Source organism: Cydia splendana, chromosome 4, assembly GCF_910591565.1.
Source record: "Cydia splendana chromosome 4, ilCydSple1.2, whole genome shotgun sequence".
In the NCBI taxonomy this organism is placed as follows: Eukaryota; Metazoa; Arthropoda; class Insecta; order Lepidoptera; family Tortricidae; genus Cydia; species Cydia splendana.
Window position 1 is genome coordinate 348,604 of NC_085963.1, and position 17,194 is coordinate 365,797.

At 36.4% G+C, this 17,194-nt stretch overlaps 1 protein-coding gene and 2 long non-coding RNA genes across 4 annotated transcripts in view; 2 read left to right on the top strand and 1 right to left on the bottom strand.

Moving 5' to 3' along the window:
- Nucleotides 1-4,004: 4,004 nt before the first annotated feature.
- On the bottom strand, nt 4,005-5,294 carry LOC134789626 (uncharacterized). Its single transcript, XR_010144097.1, has 2 exons — nt 5,129-5,294; nt 4,005-4,719 (listed from the first exon to the last, which is right to left on the bottom strand). It is a non-coding gene; the product is annotated as an uncharacterized LOC134789626 (long non-coding RNA).
- A 1,235-nt stretch (nt 5,295-6,529) lies between these two features.
- On the top strand, nt 6,530-9,883 carry LOC134789455 (uncharacterized). 2 transcript variants are annotated; one of them, XM_063760036.1, is made up of 4 exons: nt 6,530-6,553; nt 6,768-6,861; nt 7,591-7,741; nt 8,123-9,883. In XM_063760036.1, the coding sequence occupies exons 2-4, from the start codon at nt 6,768-6,770 to the stop codon at nt 8,334-8,336; spliced, it is 459 nt and encodes a 152-aa protein (XP_063616106.1). In that variant the 5' UTR covers nt 6,530-6,553; the 3' UTR covers nt 8,337-9,883. The 2 variants fall into 2 exon arrangements, with proteins under 2 accessions (XP_063616106.1, XP_063616108.1); XM_063760038.1 differs by lacking the exon at nt 6,530-6,553 and adding an exon at nt 6,559-6,593.
- Nucleotides 9,884-14,781: 4,898 nt separating this feature from the next.
- The window catches only part of LOC134789644 (uncharacterized), a 369,764-nt gene continuing 367,351 nt past the window's right edge, over nt 14,782-17,194 (top strand). The window contains exon 1 of the long non-coding RNA XR_010144099.1: nt 14,782-14,821. This is a non-coding gene — a long non-coding RNA (uncharacterized LOC134789644). The remainder of the gene's footprint in view (nt 14,822-17,194) is intronic.

The following is a 17,194-nucleotide window of genomic DNA, read 5'->3' on the forward strand; positions in this document are numbered from 1 at the left end:
AGTTTAGCCACAACGTTAAAACAATTTCAGAGCGGTATTTTTCTAGCTAAAACGTTTTTCACGTCGCAATTAAGACTGTCAATGGAAAAGCGCGGGAAACGTGAAACGTGGCGGTTGTGTGTTTTGGTTTCTCGTACATTTAATTCAATTTAAGATCAAGGAATTGGTAATTTGTATATATTTTAGATAGTATTACATGTAAATATTTTTGTTTTCTGTATATATTGTGACATTCACTCATATTAGGTAAGTCTTTTGTAATTCTTTACAATGGGGGAGGATGATCCTCCCGACCCTGGAGGAGAAAACCTCCAGGTTGGTATAAATATTGAAATAGAGTCTAGCATGGATACTGATACATCTGTAAATAATAAAAATGATTTAAAAAGAAAAGTATATAAAAATAAGAGGTGTAAAGATTGTAACAAAAAGAGAAAGCGAAATGCTGGTGGGGAATATGTTTGCGAGTGTGAAATTGTACAAAAGACCCAAGCTCATTCTATAACAAATACTGACACAAATAAAGTAGTTTCTGATATTCAAACAACAAAAGTTGGCAGAAATTTATTTTCAACAGCTGATGTTGCACCGTTTACGGTGCATGTTCAATTAAAACAAACTGATCCAAACTCGTCTCTGCACCCGGTGTCTTTTGGTAGGTTCTTAGTAAAAAACGGCTTCAAAAATATTATAAATGGCAGCGTGAAACGTATTGGTAGGACAATAATTTCCATGGCTTTTGCAAATCATATCGATGCTAATTTGTTTGTAACCAATCCTCAACTTGACAACGAAAATTTAACAGCATACATACCATCATTTACAGTAACGCGCATGGGCCTAGTCCGTGGTATTCCATCACAGTGGTCCGAGGAGGAAATAGTGTCCAACATTTCCGTGCCCACTGGGTGTGGAAAAGTGCTTAAAGTTCGGCGTTTGAATCATAGAGTTACAGTTAATGGTGCCGTTTCGTGGCAACCCTCTGAGACAGTTGTCCTAACTTTTGATGGTCAAGTTTTACCAAAACGGGTATTCTCATGCTACAACTCACTGCCTGTCGAACTGTATATCTTTCCCACAATCCAGTGCTTCAACTGTACTAAATTTGGTCATACGAAAACTAATTGCAGATCTAAACCCAAGTGCTTTAAGTGTGGTCAATTGCATTCCGGTCATACCTGTTCAGTGGAGGAGGACGATGCCGTTTGCTGCCTTTGCAATGGTTTCCATTTCGCCACGAACAGGGCTTGCCCGGAACACAAGAGACAGAAGGATATTAAAGTAACTATGGCTAACAATTGTATTTCTTATGGTGAGGCTGTTAAATTACATCCAGCTGCTTCAAAATCATTTGCCGATGTCCTTCTGACACAATCACCCCAACAGCCACAGTCTCAGCCAAATGTACATCGCAGTGTCAATAACCCAGCCCCGGGTACAATCATGCAGTCACACAGTTATAAAAAGACAACTTTTTTTAACAACGTACAGTTAAAAAACTTATAACAACAGGGTATGATGCAGCAGCTCACAATGCTTTAGTTAAAGAATATATCATTCCATCTCCTCAAAATGGCTGTGCACTACAGCAAGAGTCTCCTAAAGATAATGTTTCAGTAGCTGAGGAAATACAAGCGTTAATTGATCATTTATCTCAGCCTAATGTAAGAATACCGTCCCACGTTGCCCCCATGCTTGAAGAACTTGTCTCAACTATTAAAAATAATGGCCAAAATTATACAGTGGAACTGCAGAAGTGTAATAAATAAAAAACAAGATTTAATTCATTTATTAAACAAATTTCAACCATTTGTTTTTGCCCTCTCTGAGACATGGCTCAAGCCTGGGGCTCTTCTTAGAGTCACGGGATATTCATGTCTCAGAGAGGACCGTCCTTCGCGACCTGGCACTCCTGGCGGATGGGGCGGAGTAGCTCTACTTGTCAGGAATTCCATATCATGTTCACCTTTTCATCTTCCATCCCATAGCGATGATTTTTCAATTGTTGCTGCCATTGTAAATAACATCTGTATTATTTCTGTATATATTCCTCATCCCTCATCATCTATTTTTGTTGAGCTTGAACAAATAATTTCTTCTCTTCCTAGGCCCGTCTTAATTTTAGGAGATTTTAACTCACATCACCAGGTTTGGGGTAGTTCATCGTCTAATTATAATGGAGATCGCCTCATTCATATCATAGACCAACACAATCTTTGTGTTTTAAACAATGGTTCTCCAACCCGTCGAACAGCTCCAACAGAGTCAATTAGCGCTATTGATTTATCAATTTGTTCAGTCGATCTTGCGGCTTCTCTCACTTGGCATACTCTGGAATCAACATATGGGAGTGATCACTACCCTATCATTATTACATTTCCATCTTCTATTCCGCCATCTCCGAAACCTAGCCCTAGGCTTAAGTATAATTTAAGTAATGTTGATTGGAAACTTTTCAAAACCCGTGTAGAGGAGAAATTGTTGTGTTTACCGTCCATAGATGATAGTAATGTAGTTAGTTGTTCAGTTGCATTAGCTCAGATAATGACTGAAGCAGCTGATGAAATTTTTCCGGTTAAAAACAGTGCATCAGGTAAAATACCTTCTCCGCCTTGGTGGGATGATGATTGCACACAAGCTATCAGAAACCGTAAGGAGGCTGAAAGAAAATATTGTCATTTTATGACAAATGAAAATTTTGAGACATTCATGCAAGTTGCTCGTGAGACAAAAAAATTGTTGCGAAAGAAAAAGTTCGAAGGCTGGAAGCGATTTTGTTTGTCTCTTAGTCCTAGCGTAAAACCATCCATAGTATGGAATAATATTAAAAGATTTAGACATGCTTTCAATGAGTCCTCTAGACAGATCCTTCCTCCTAACCTTGCTACACAGTTTATGGATAGATTAGCACCTGCTTCCGTCCCCGAAGAATATGTATTTCACCCTGCTGCCTTTTCATTTGACTCATGCTATTATAATACTTTAAATGAGCCTTTTAAAATGGAGGAGTTAAAAGCTGTATTAAGCGGTTTAAAAGATACTTCACCTGGGGAAGATGGAGTTCCTTATTCCTTTTTAGCAAATGCTAGTGATGGTATTCTTTCTTATTATCTAAATATAATAAATTCTGTTATCCAGTCTGGTAAAATTCCTGATTCTTGGAGATCTCAAATAGTTATTCCTATTTTAAAGCCGTTCAAACCAGTGTCAGATGTTTCTTCTTATCGTCCAATTGCCCTTTCCTCAGTATTTGTTAAAGTAGCAGAACATTTAGTTAAAAACAGACTAGAATATTTTGTAGAAAAAAACCAATTACTTTCTCATAGTCAATTTGGCTTCCGAAAAGGTAGGTCTACTTATGATAGCTTGGGTATTTTAATTTCAGATATTCGATTGTCATTTTCTAGAAATGAGTCTATAGTAGCTGCTTTTCTTGACATAAGCGCCGCTTATGATAATGTCTTAGTCTCAGTGTTACAAGCAAAACTTCACAAATTAGCTATACCAGTAATGTTAACCAATTTCATAATAAACCTTTTATCAGAAAGGTCCATTAGCCTTCTCATAGATGACAACAATAGGATTTCCCGTTTAGTGTGGAGAGGTCTTCCCCAAGGATCCGTATTAAGTCCTTTGCTATATAATATCTACACATTTGATTTAGAATCATCCTTAAATGACACGGTTAGAGTCTTGCAATATGCTGATGATTTATTATTATATTCGCCAAACCTTTCTATTGAACAAGCCAGTAGATCAGTCACTTCTTCTTTGGGCTTATTGAAGTTATGGTTAGATTCAAATGGTCTGGAACTTTCAGTGCATAAAAGTGTTGTAGTTTTGTTTACTAGAAAAATGTTTCCTCCTCCGATCAATGTGCAATTTAATAACTGCTCCATTTCCATTAAAGATAAAACCAAATTCCTAGGTGTTATTTTAGATAATAAATTAACGGGTCTTCCACATTGTGATTACATAGTTTCTAAATGTGAAAAAAATATTAATATCCTCAGGTGCGTTTCAGGAGTTTGGTGGGGTTCACATCCTTTTTGCATGAAACTCATGTATAATGCCTTGATAAGAAGTATTTTAGATTATGGGACATTTTTGTTAGAGCCAGGATATGTAGCTGGCTTCCAAAAACTAGATCGTATTCAATCCAAAGCACTCAGATTGATTTGTGGGGCCATGAATTCAAGCCCTATCAATGCCATGCAAGTTGAGTGTGTTGAGCCTCCACTTCATTTACGACGCCAATATCTTAGTGATAGATTTATTTTCCGTTGTTCCCAATTCTCTAATCACCAACTCTGGATTATCCTGTCTAACCTTGTGCTTCAAATAACTACTTCCAACTATTGGAAACACAAAAGTCCTCCTTGTTTAGTAAAAAGCTTTCAAAAACTTAAATCTATATCAGCTCCCACTGTTAGCTCTTCAACACTTCCCATTTTCCAATATGAATATGATTCTCTGACACTTATTCCTCCAGTTCTCCTCGATATTGGAGTCTCCAAGAATGATGTTGAACAAAATCAACAATTCCTGGGATTCATTGGAACAGATGGCCTGGGTGCTCATCATATGTACACAGATGCTTCTAAGACGTCAGAGAATGGTTGTGTTGGCGTTGGTGTTCTCCACACCCAATCTAATATTTACCAAAAAATAAAGTTGCCACCAGAATCCTCTGTGTACAGTGGTGAGTGCTTTGGAATCCTGAAAGCAATAGAGTTCATCATTATAATGCATCTCAAAAAAACAATTATTTTCTCAGATTCCCTAAGTTCACTACAGGCAATATGTAAATTTCCTTTCAAATCTAAATCTAATAACCCAATTATTTATCAAATCCGTAGCCTATTGTTAAAATGTCACATTAAAGGGTATTCGGTTTCCATTGCCTGGATCCCTGGACACAGAGGGATTAAAGGTAATGAAAGGGTGGATGATTTAGCTCGAGATGCCATTAGTTGTGGGGACATGTTTCCGTTTAAGAATGTGTCTGAAGACCTGTTGGCACTGCCTAAATTATACCTACGAAAGGAATGGAGGAATTTATGGACATCTGGTGCAGGTGCTGCTGCGTTACATTATCGAAGCATTCAAAAATCAATTCCTGCCAAACCTTGGTTTGCTAAAATCTCTCTGCCAAAACCTGCAACTAGTATGTTAATTCGAATGAGATTGGGTCACGTATGTACACCGGAACACCTCAAATTACTAAATCGCGTGGCCAGTTCTGCATGTACTTGTGGAGCTGATCCCGCTGATCTTAACCATATATTCTTTGCATGTAACCTTTAGGCCCCATTCGCACGACAGCTTAAAAAGCGTTGCGTTAAAACCCGACGTTGGCGCTTTTTTACCGTTTCCAATATTTGTGTTCATATGAACGCTTAAAAATCACTTGTGACTCGTACTGCCACGTACGCATCTCAGCAAAGCCATACTTTATTTGCTATTACGACGTATTATTTGAATATAGCTTGAATATTTCAGGAATTTGTAAGCAAAAGTTGACATTTTTAAGGTGAAACTAATAATAATCTTGACGATTGACACCAAAAATTGACACTTGACAGCCAACTGACAGCAGCGCCGGCGCTTTTTTAACGCTTGTGAGAACAGATACACGGAGTTCCGTATGCTCTATTCAATTTGACGTCAACGCTCAACGCCGAAAATCGAACAGTGCTCGATAAAAAAGCGCCGCGCTTAAAAACCGCCTTCGTGTGAATACATACATGATTATCCATTTGCGTCATTCAAACGCTTTTATAACGCGCGTTGAAAAAGCTGCCGTGCGAACGGGGCCTTATGATCGTTCTATACTATTAAGACAGCTGTCAGATTTTAAAGTTCCGTTTCCCACATCTATTACAACACTCCTGTATATTAATGATTCTTCTCCATATATATTTAAATCATTGTATTCATTTATTTCACGTCATAACATTAAACTCTAACTGCCTATAATTTACCTTTTCCTGATCCTTTTCCAAAATTCCGTCTTACCCGTTATAATGTAATCCTTTAATAGGGAATATTAGGCAAAGCTCTGCGTAGGTGGCACCTTTGTGGCACATACAGTAAACAAACCACATTGACACATCACACGTCACGTCAAGAACATGGCCTACCGCGAAACAAGAAAATCGAAATTTCGTTATCCAATCTCTCTATCACTCTTGAATATTCGAGCGATAAAGAGGTAGATAACTAAATTTCGATTTTCGCGTTTACCGGTAGGCCCTTGTTAACAAACCGCCTTGATGCATCAATGTCAAATTTTATGGTCTGTGAAAACTTGTCAAAAAACAGTTTAAAGCACAGTATGTATAAGTTAGTCTATGAATTTACTGAGTCGGTAGTGCTGCACTCTGGCGGCAGAACATTGCAGTAATATCCCCTATTCCGTTTCCCTGCTTTACTCGTCTGGCTGAATGCGCCAGGAGCGCGATGCCATAAAAAAAAAAAAAAAAAAAAAAAAAGACTGTCAATGTCACTTTGACAGATCCATTTAAGATTCTCAAAATATTTTGCTTTAAAGGTTAGAATTAAGTAATTTTTAATTAAATAGTGAGTTTGGAGTACGTAATCCACTCAACACAAAACATACATTAAAGTCATGTCAGTTTCCCAGTTTTCGTTTTCGTTTCGTTTCCCAGTTTTCGTAAATAGACATTTTCAAGAAATACACGCAATACACAAATTTTGTAATATTTATGTGAATTATATAATTAATATTTATATTATAATTTCAGATGTCTGGAGGGGAGTACCGCCATGTGTGGCGTATAGCCTTTACTAATTTTCTTAAGTCATTTAGACCGCGCCAAATAAGAGGAAACGCAATAGGTAAGCCATCTTATACTTAACAGACAGGCCTAGGACTGTAGTGTGCAATGGAATGTATACATAAGATTACTTCCAACCAGGTACAAAGAACAAATCATCTGATCATTAGTTTTTAACTTTCTTTTCTGCACTTTTTACAAATGACCAAGCCAGAGGGCAGTTGACTTAGGTCTGAAAGTTGCTTATAAAAAATTCTATTAAAATATTTATTAAGTATAAATAAGAGATAAGAGATAAGATAAGAGATAACTATTTTTTATTATATTGATTTGATCTTAAGTTCAATATTTACTATTTTTCATGAATAATTAACTAAACAAAGTATACAGACAGATCTTATAGTTAGTTTATAACTTTCTTTTCTGCACTTTTTACAAATAACTAAGCCAGAGGGCAGTTGACTTAGGTCTGAAAGTTGCTTATAATAAATTCTAATAAGATATTTATTAAGTATAAATCATAAGGAATAAAATGTTATTTTAGGAGCCCCTCTCCTCATTGTTGCAATACCATGTTTAACAGAAAAACTGCACATGCAACTTCATACAAAATACAAGAATGGTCCAAAAATATTGCGAAATAAGGGTGGTATCACATCTATCAGCATCAAGCCACATTTTATATGGGATATTGCTCGTAACATATGCATCTTCATACTAATTGCATGTTTAATTTTTTGCTAATATTAAAATAAGTTTACTGAAATAACACGTTTTGTTGATATTCCAGGGAAGGACTACAAAGGCAACAATTACTTTGAGATACCGGCAGATCCCAGCCTGGGCAAGCGGAAGGCGACCCGCTGGTATGATCCGCCCAAAGGACTGGACTTCCGCGACCCCATCCCTGCAGAGTGGGAGGCTTGGCTTAGGATGAGGAGGTATAACCATTGCTTATGGTTTAAACCTGTAAAACAAAGATTGGAAGGCATAACGCGAGAGTGTTAAGGCCCTCTGCACCTCTGGGGTGCCTTAGGACAACAACACCACTGTGTGTGTGACTTTGTGAGATGTCACGAATGCTCTGGCTCCTCATACCTTCATTATTTTAAACATATACATAAAAACTCAAAATTGCGCGTTTTCCCAGAGATAAGACTTAGCTAGATCGATTTTTCGCCCCCGAAGACCCCCATATAGCAAATTTTATCGAAATCGTTAGACAAATGTTTGTTTAAAGGTAAGGATTGACAAAAAGAAAACCATACATCTCACTCGCTCATTTAGAATAACACAAATTAGAATGTTATTGTAACTTCCAGAGTGGAAGCACCAACGGAAGAAGAAATAGCTAACAACCTAGCCGTAGCCAAGCTGAAACAAGAGAACGCGGCCAAGATCGAAGCCCGGCGCCGCGCCGGCGGCGGCTCGCTCCCCACCCCGCCCGCGCGCGGCGCGGAGACCTACCCCAAGTACGCCGAGTTCCACACCGGACATCCCGACGACCATCCCGACGGGAAGAATCATTCAAACTAAAGTTAAAGACTTTTGAACGCCTTTTGTACAGAATCGTCATTCACGACGCCAAGATCACTGGCACATGCGAGCCCATATAAACCTTAATGGAAAGTGTTATACAGTGGTTATACATGTGAGTATTCTTGGCACTGTGGGCACTCACAAATACCTTAGGCGTTCTTGGCGTCCAAAAGGTTAAATACAAAATATAGATAATAAATATGGTAGTACAGATACAGTTACAATTATTGTTTAAAAACCTGATGGTTCACCTGGTTGTTTTCTACGCGGTATAACAGGTCCCTTATATTATTGAGACTATTCTCAATTGGGTTTTAGAGGGCATCAGGTATTAGATGTATTCATTACCTCATCTCAGTGAACATATAAGTTATACAAGAAGATATTGTTGTAGATATACAGCGTGACCTTAGCCATTGGACAAACCCTGAAATCCCACGTGGGGTTACTTCTAAGAAATGCTCTAACGGTAATATTTTTTTTATTAGCACAAAAGATAAAAAAAAAATTATCAAACAAAAGTTATTTCCCATAATCGACAACAAAAAGAAACATACTGTATTAATCATTGGCAGTGCTTTTGACAATTTGTTTGAAAATGTGCAGCAATGATGACATTTGTCAAAAGTCAGAATCTTAGTAATGTCATAAATAAAAAAAAAAATACGGTCGAAGAAGGTTTCATACTATTTATTACCTCAGGAGCAAAGAATATAATACTCACTAGGAGCTCAGGAGCTACTAACACATACAGGTTGCTCCAAAGTAAAAAAATCGTAATTTGTTAATTTCTTCGTAACCGCTACACCCATTGTAATGATACTTTGTATACTGGTTCTAAATACCCTAATGCATACGTACATTTCGGCTTTGTCCAATGGCTAGGTACACCCTGTATATCTATTTGAGCAATATATATATATGAGCTTTGGCTATGAGTATTTATTGCAATTTAGTTGATCTTAAACTATTACCAATTTTTGCTATCCAGAATGAAATTAGAAGTAAATTCGGGCTTGTATTTAATGAGATTATCGCGTTATGATATAAATATTGTACTTTATTTTATATGAAATAAAGTTCATTTTATTTTCATGGTTCTGCAACAATATATGTCAGTTTAATATTCGTAATTCTAGATGCCACTGTACAGTCAGCAGCAGAAGTAGCAGATCAGACTACGCGTCAAAAGTATCTAACGTTCTCTAATAACTTACCTAAAATAAAGTATTAGAACAGATACTTTAGAACGCGAACTATAGGTACCTAAGGCTTTCCAAGGTGGCAGATATTTGTGACGCGTTGTTGTTTCATCCGCTACTGTTGATGCGGGCTGCACGTGTTCACTCAGTGGCAGTATTTCTCTCAATAAGATAGTGTCTAGATAATTTTGAATACCTCGCCCGTTTAGTTAGTTCTGCAGTAGCCTGTAGGTAGGTATGTGTAAAGTTAATAGCTTAAAGTTGTAGTGTAAATAGAAAATAGACAAAAATTATGTGTTATTAGAAGTACATATTAGAACAAATTAAATTATTTTCAGAAAATATATTAATTTTATTTCAGTTTATAAATTATGTGTTATCTTCTTCCTCGCGTTATCCCGGCATTTTGCCACGGCTCATGGGAGCCTGGGGTCCGCTTGACAACTAATCCCAAGAATTGACTAGTCCCTAGTTTTTACGAAAGCGACTGCTATCTGTCCGGTCCAGTCCGGTTTCCTCACGATGTTTTCCTTCACTGAAAAGCAACTGGTAAATATCAAATGATATTTCGTACCTACATACATTTTTGTGACTCTTATGTTTCTACTTGCGTAAAAAAAGGCTAAAAGGCTTGCGTTTAAAAAGGTTAGCAACCACTAGTCTATTATAATCTACACGGCGCACTTATGTATAAGAATGGACGATTTCGCCCTACCGCACCGCATAGCAATATCTCCTTGACCTTCGTAAGATTCGTTTACCCAGCAGGCTATCACGCGTTGACTTCATTTATGTTTAACGATAACGGACCCACGTAAATTCATTATACGTACGAAATTAAATGAGAAAATAGATAAAAGTCTGGGGGCCGATTTTTGAATTTCGACCACTCGATTTCGTGTATTTCATTAAATAATATCTCCACTCCTAGGCATTTAATTTTTTCTAATATAATTGAAATCGAGTGGTCAATACCAATAGATTCCAAATTTCGATCGCTCGTATTTCAAAAATTAGCATTTCGCCGTTTACCAGCGATTTTCGAGCGATCGAAATTCAAAAATCGCCCCCCTGGGCTATAACCGCGAAAGTAGATGTTCGTAAATTTCGAGCAACTATCTCTGTCACTCTAATGACGCGTTCATTGGAGTAAAAGAGAAAGATGTCCGTTTGCAAACTCGGTGTTTGCGGTAGGCGGTGTGGAATATGCACAAAAATTGTACGCGGGTTCTCAGGAGATTAGATATATAATCAAAGCCTTTTCTTACACGACTCTTTTCTTTCCGAACTCTAGTAGTTATTTAATTCAATTTCGTAAGTACTGTAAGCATCCTTAAGATTGCCTACCACAACATAATCGGAAAAACAGTGATGCTCTACCAAACCGATCTCTATGTCTATAATTACTACCAAATGTAACTCTGCTTGACAAGTTGACACACGCTTGAACATAACGTTGAAATCCCTAAACCGATTCAAACGAAATTTGGTATGAGGATAAGTACGTACCTAGTTTGAGGCCCGGGGAAGGGCATAGAGTAGTTTCCAATCATCATTCCACGCATGTCGCGGGCAGAAACTATATAAGTAGTTAGCTATAATAATGTAGGTATAAATACTTACCCCCTTCTTAAAACTTTACGGGCCTGTTTTAGTTAATTTATGTTTTATCCCTTTCTTACAAATACATAAGTCAAAATTACAGATAGGTAAAGACAAACTATTATTAGCTTTTTATTTTATTTTATTTAGTTATTTATTATACTAGAAGGTACAACTTTTTTTGTTACATACAATGCTCCACAAAACTACATTTTGTTTGACTGTGGAGTCTCAGTATACTATACTATTGTGTTTATTGTGTATTGCATTTCCATGTTGTTACATAAAGGTGTTACAATAATTTCCAGTACAGTGACATGGACCCTGTAAGGGCACAGCAATTCTTATTCTAAAATAACAACTAATTCTCGTATAATAACTAATTCTAGGCATGTCAAACAAATTAAATTAAAATATGTAATAACAATCAATGTTCATAACTTAAAATAACTAAATAAGGTCAAGAACTATAATACAATCAAAAATATTTACACACAATTAAAATTTAAAATAACATTATAATTACAAATTATTAATTAGCTATTTACATGACTGTATAATTTTAAATAAAGCTAAAAGAATGCCGATACCTAGTTATAACTAAATACTAACATTACAATTCTGGCAAGAACTCCTGAGTAGAGTAGAAACATTTATCCAGCAAGAATGTCTTTAAATTATTTTTGAATATGTTAAAGTCAGATTCATGTTTAATAATGTCTGGTAAATGATTATACAATTTTACACACATTGCAAAAGGACCAGAGTGAACCATTTGTAATTTTGATGCAGGTCTTTCGAGTTTATTTCGCAGTCGTAGGTTTTGTGCGCGTGTATATTGTGGGAATAAGGTGATGTTCTTTTTCACAAAGATGCATGCTTCCATGATATAGATCGATGGCAATGTTAGTATCTTTTTTTCGATAAAATGTTGTTTACAGCTTTCCATCGATCTTAAAGGCATATTAACTATTATTCTAATGCAGCGTTTTTGTAGTCTAAATAGTTGTATTAGATCCACGCTATTTCCCCAATACTATACTATACTATACTATACTTAATTAAATTTAAAAATTAGAATAGGTTTACCTACATTCGTAGTTAAAATAAATCGAGGTTTGTAGTGCGTTTATGAATAAGGGGGTTATTGTGTAATATGATTTGTTTCATCTGTACCGTGCTCGCGGATTGTGATGTACAATGACGTAATGACATTAGTTGTCGGGACACTTATTGCGTATTTTTCCTACGACTTTAGCCCACAGAGACACCATGTCATCAATTGCCAGTTCGCAGCTAATTTTGGACCAGACCACACCTCTTGCCGCTCTCCTACGAAGCTGACTTTGAACCTTACCGATAACAGATAAGGTCAGAATTATTTCCATTTATAATACATCGTGGTTTTATTGGATTCGGTTAACTTGGGGGCAGTGGCGTAGCTAGCATGGGTGGCACCCGGGGCGGAAATTGTGGATGTCACCCCAAAATTCAATCAAAATTGTAAAATATGTTTAATATTTTACAATTATAAAATTACGTTTAATATTCCATAGCTCACAATTTACTCCATCGCTTTCATTTTAGATTCCATGAACTCTCAATAGTCCACACCCTGGCGGGTGTTGCCTCTGCGCGCGTTCTATGACACGGGCAAGGACAGCATCCGCTCGGTGTAACCCACATTTCATAAGTGTCATAAGGGTCTACATGTTGGCCTGGGCTCCGCGCACGCCTCCCAAAGGTCCGAGTCATCATTGTCCCGTGAAAGATATACAAATAATTTACGTTAAAAAAAAATTAAAAACTTTTTTGCCAAGTGCGCGATTTCAAAGAGATTCTGTAAAATCCCATTTCACAATGAATTTCAAATAGTCCAGAGTCACCCAATTAGAAATAGTGACATAGCTTCTCAATTACAGAACTAATCACATAATTAAAAAAAACTTTCTGAATAAAAAAACCTACGAGGCACCAACATATTATTGTTACATACCAGGAACCCCGAGAGATTTTAACCATGCATTTCTGAGGCCAAAATGAGGAAAAAATACTAAAAGAGTTTACGTCAATTTCGCCAAAATAAAATTGTTTTTCGATTTTTTGTACATAAAATGTAAATGCTATAATTTGTAAAACTGACACCCAAAAATAATTTTTACTTTTTTTTGTCAATTACAGAAATAATCACAATTAAAAAAAAACTTTCCAAATTTGCAAAACTTTCCACATGAGAATTTCTCGTTTTTAGATTTTTTGTACATAAAATGTAAATGCTATAATTTGTAAAACTGTCACCCAAAAATAATTTTAACTTTTTTTTGTCAATTACAGAAATAATCACATAATTAAAAAAAAACTTTCCAAAGTTGCGAAACTTTCCACATGAGAATTTCTCGGTAACTTCTGAGAATGTTCTCGAGAACGAGAATTTATTTATTTATCGTAGTTTATACCATGAATATTCACAATAGTTTAGGTGTAGTATCCTTACCCCCAGAAAATTCCGACTTTTGGTCTACCGCTTCCGGTCAGAAAAATGTATGACGGCCCGGCCAAACGGTCAGACCTAGGTGGGGGGTGCTCGACCAAATGTCATATTGACGCCGCCATGTTTTTTTTTTCAATATGGCCGACTTTTTTTTTTAATTTTTTCAAGTTTGCACTAGCGCGCTGAAATTTTGGCCACGGAATCTCGGGATCCCCTAAATACCTATCAAAAATTGTTTTTTTGGAAAAATGCTACGATTGCGGGAAAACTGGCCACTTTTATTTTGTATGGCAACTTTTAAACGGTGCGTGATAGGTGGGGGGTGCTCGACCAAATGTCATAGAGGGCCCCGAGACAAAACAAACTGCATTAAAAAAAAAATGGCCGACTTTTTTTTTTAATTTTTTTCAAGTTGGTGCGAGCGCGCTGAGATTTGGCATGGCGGGAGATAGAGGCCTCTAGATTCCTATGTCAAAAAAAGTTTTTTTGGAAAAAATCCAAGATGGCGGAACAATAATTTCCATGTTCTGAGAACATTCTCGAGAACGTTTCCGCTTTTTGGGAATGTTCTGCAATTTGTACATTGCTATGCTGGTGCTACTGGACTATGAAACTAGGCGAATTCCAAAACAGTTTATAGGACATTTTAGTCTTTAAATATGATCAGGAATATTCTGTCAAAATCTCTCTGGTTCCTCGTGGGCATGTTGTATATTATTTCCTTAATAGCGGTTGTGCAATCTGCCACAGTTTTACGATTTTTTATAGATGGCACTACTGATGTTCACGGTCGGGTGTCACCCCCCAAATGGGTGACACCCGGGGCGGGCCGCCCCCGGCGCCCCCCCCTAGCTACGCCACTGCTTGGGGGTATGGTTACGTTACGTTAGTTTACGTTTCAGAAAACTAAAAGACATAAATAGTTAATTGTAAAATATATATATGTATTTTTATATAACAAAAATATTAAATGTTGCATATAGCGTTGTTGTACCTTGTAACACAGGCATTACATTTAACTCAACCAAATAATTGAATTCTGTGAAATATCAATTTCATTTACAATTGAATTCTGTGACATATCAATTTAAATACCTAGTAGGTAAGTACTTACTTTATTTTAGTAGCAAATGTATGAACTTATGTATACTAAACACTAATCAATATGTAAACAGGCCCTAAGGCAAGTGTATACGCTCGTACCCAAGTAACAATTTGTGGTTCTATAGTAGTCGATAGAACGTTTCTCAAATACCACCTAAGGTCCTATAAAAGACCTAAGAAGATTGTATAAAGCCGAAATGGCGCATCTTATGTGCCATTCAGTGATATAGTAGACCTGTAGCAGTGTCAGTCGTGACGTTTTAGGTCTATAAAAGTGATGTGATGATCACTTTTGTGCTAATTTGTTGTCAGTAACTCCATTATAGTGTTAATTTATACTATAGGTAGTAGCATTTGAGATTCCATTATAGTGCTTGTTTTATACTATAGTAGTATTTGAAATTCTATTATAGTGCTTTTTTATACTATTGTAGAATTCATAGTTCCTTTACTACGAAATTTGCTATCAAGTTTTCCATCAACTGTTGTGAGTGGTTTTGTTGTGTGTTTACTTCACAAAAACGGTACTAAGTAAAATGGTGATAAATAAAGACGTTATATTAATATGCGCCATTTAGATGTCGAATAATTCGGTCCTTAGTGCAAAAAGTATATGGGACGGAAGTTTTACCGTTAGAATAGTATTAGGTTAATGAGGAATTTTAAATGCCCCCTCGATTTATTTATGTTTTTAATAAAATAATTTAATAAAATATTATGATATTCACCATAGTTACTACTATACAGCCAAGAAGTAAATCCGACGCTTTTATAGGCTAACTATAGAACTAACGACGAAATATTCACCGCCATCATGATTAAAATTAGGGTTCCAAAAGAATTTTGCTGTGACCCAGTTGCACCTACAAACTCTTTAGAAAGATATTTTATTTTATTTATCCGACAAAGTATCTCCTTGGGGCCTTAGGTTACAACTCTTTGGAGGTGAGACGTAACCTAAGCTTATTGACGTTGGCGTGTCGGACCCTGCGCGGTGATTCGGACTGTCCAGAATTGGTGAGTCGACTTGTGCGACTACATGTGCCAGACATCCCCAGGATAGCCCTCAGACCGCGGCGACGCGATCTGTTGGCTTTGCCAGCGGGACACACCGTGTCACGACTGAACTCTCCGCTGCTCCATGCCCTCACACAGTTGAATGCACTCTTGGCATCAGTACCCGAGTGCGACCTGTTTGCGTGGCGTTGGGTGTCTGTGAGAAATGAATGCATGAGATTCTGTGAGGTGATGGATGCGAGGCCTACATCCGTTAAGGTGTAATTGTGGATGTGATAAGGACCTAGTGATTTGTAATTGTGTTATTTGTAATTGTTTGTTTGTACCTGATTGTTATATGTACCTTTGGTATATGTTAATGTTAAGTTTCATGGTGCATTGGATCTGTCTGTAAGGTCATGTAAACATTTTTCAAATAAAATAAAAAATAAATAAATAAATATAGGATTTTTTTTAATTTAGATGTAGTCATTACTGTTGTTTCCTTTTTCAATGTGATTGGTAAAAAAAATGTGCTAATAATGGATGTCGATAAATATCTAAACCGTCACGATTTTATGCTTGTATTAAATCATTGATGATAAATCTCACCTACAATCACTAATATCACTGGGGTCTTTTTTATCAATTCATTAAAATATTAAAATATTTTGTACGGAACCACATTATGTGGCTTAGGCCTGAACTTATATAAGCAAGATATAAGTAGCCATTACAGATCAAATTGATCATTTACAAGTAGTCGTTTTCTACCTTTATGTATCTAACTCGGTTTATAAAAGACATAAAAACTCAGCTATAACGCTGTTGTCTTTTAAAAGAAAAAACAAAACCACTATACAACAGTTTTGTGATATAAAAGAGTCATTGTGACGTTTACAGCGATGAGATATAATAGGGATTTAAAAACTACTAAAGCGCTTTTTAACGCTATAAATATGTCCCAAAAACCGCTACTATAGAGCAAAACAGTTCTATAATAGTGTTCATATGACTACTAAAGTATTATGTACTATAGCAGTGATCTCTAAAGCCACTATATCCTAAAATCGTTGTATAGTTGGGTTTTTCTCACTGTTAAAACACAAAACTATAGCGGCTTGCAGGGAACCTTAATAGCGCAAACTACTAAAGTATTATGTACTATAGCAGTCATCTCTAAAGCCACTATATCCTAAAATCGTTGTATAGTTGGGTTTTTGTCACTGTTAAAACACAAAACTATAGCGGCTTGGCAGGGAACCTTAATAGCGCAAATTAGTTGCATAAAAGTGATTCCAAATACTATTATACAGTAATATTGCTCTATAGTGATTATATTTGAACCTGTTATAGTACACGCCTGTAACGGCTCTATAAAATGATGAAGTAAACCTTTACATCAATTGCTTATAGAATATATTAGCTGTATAAGCCTATAGAGCAAAAAGGTGTTGCTA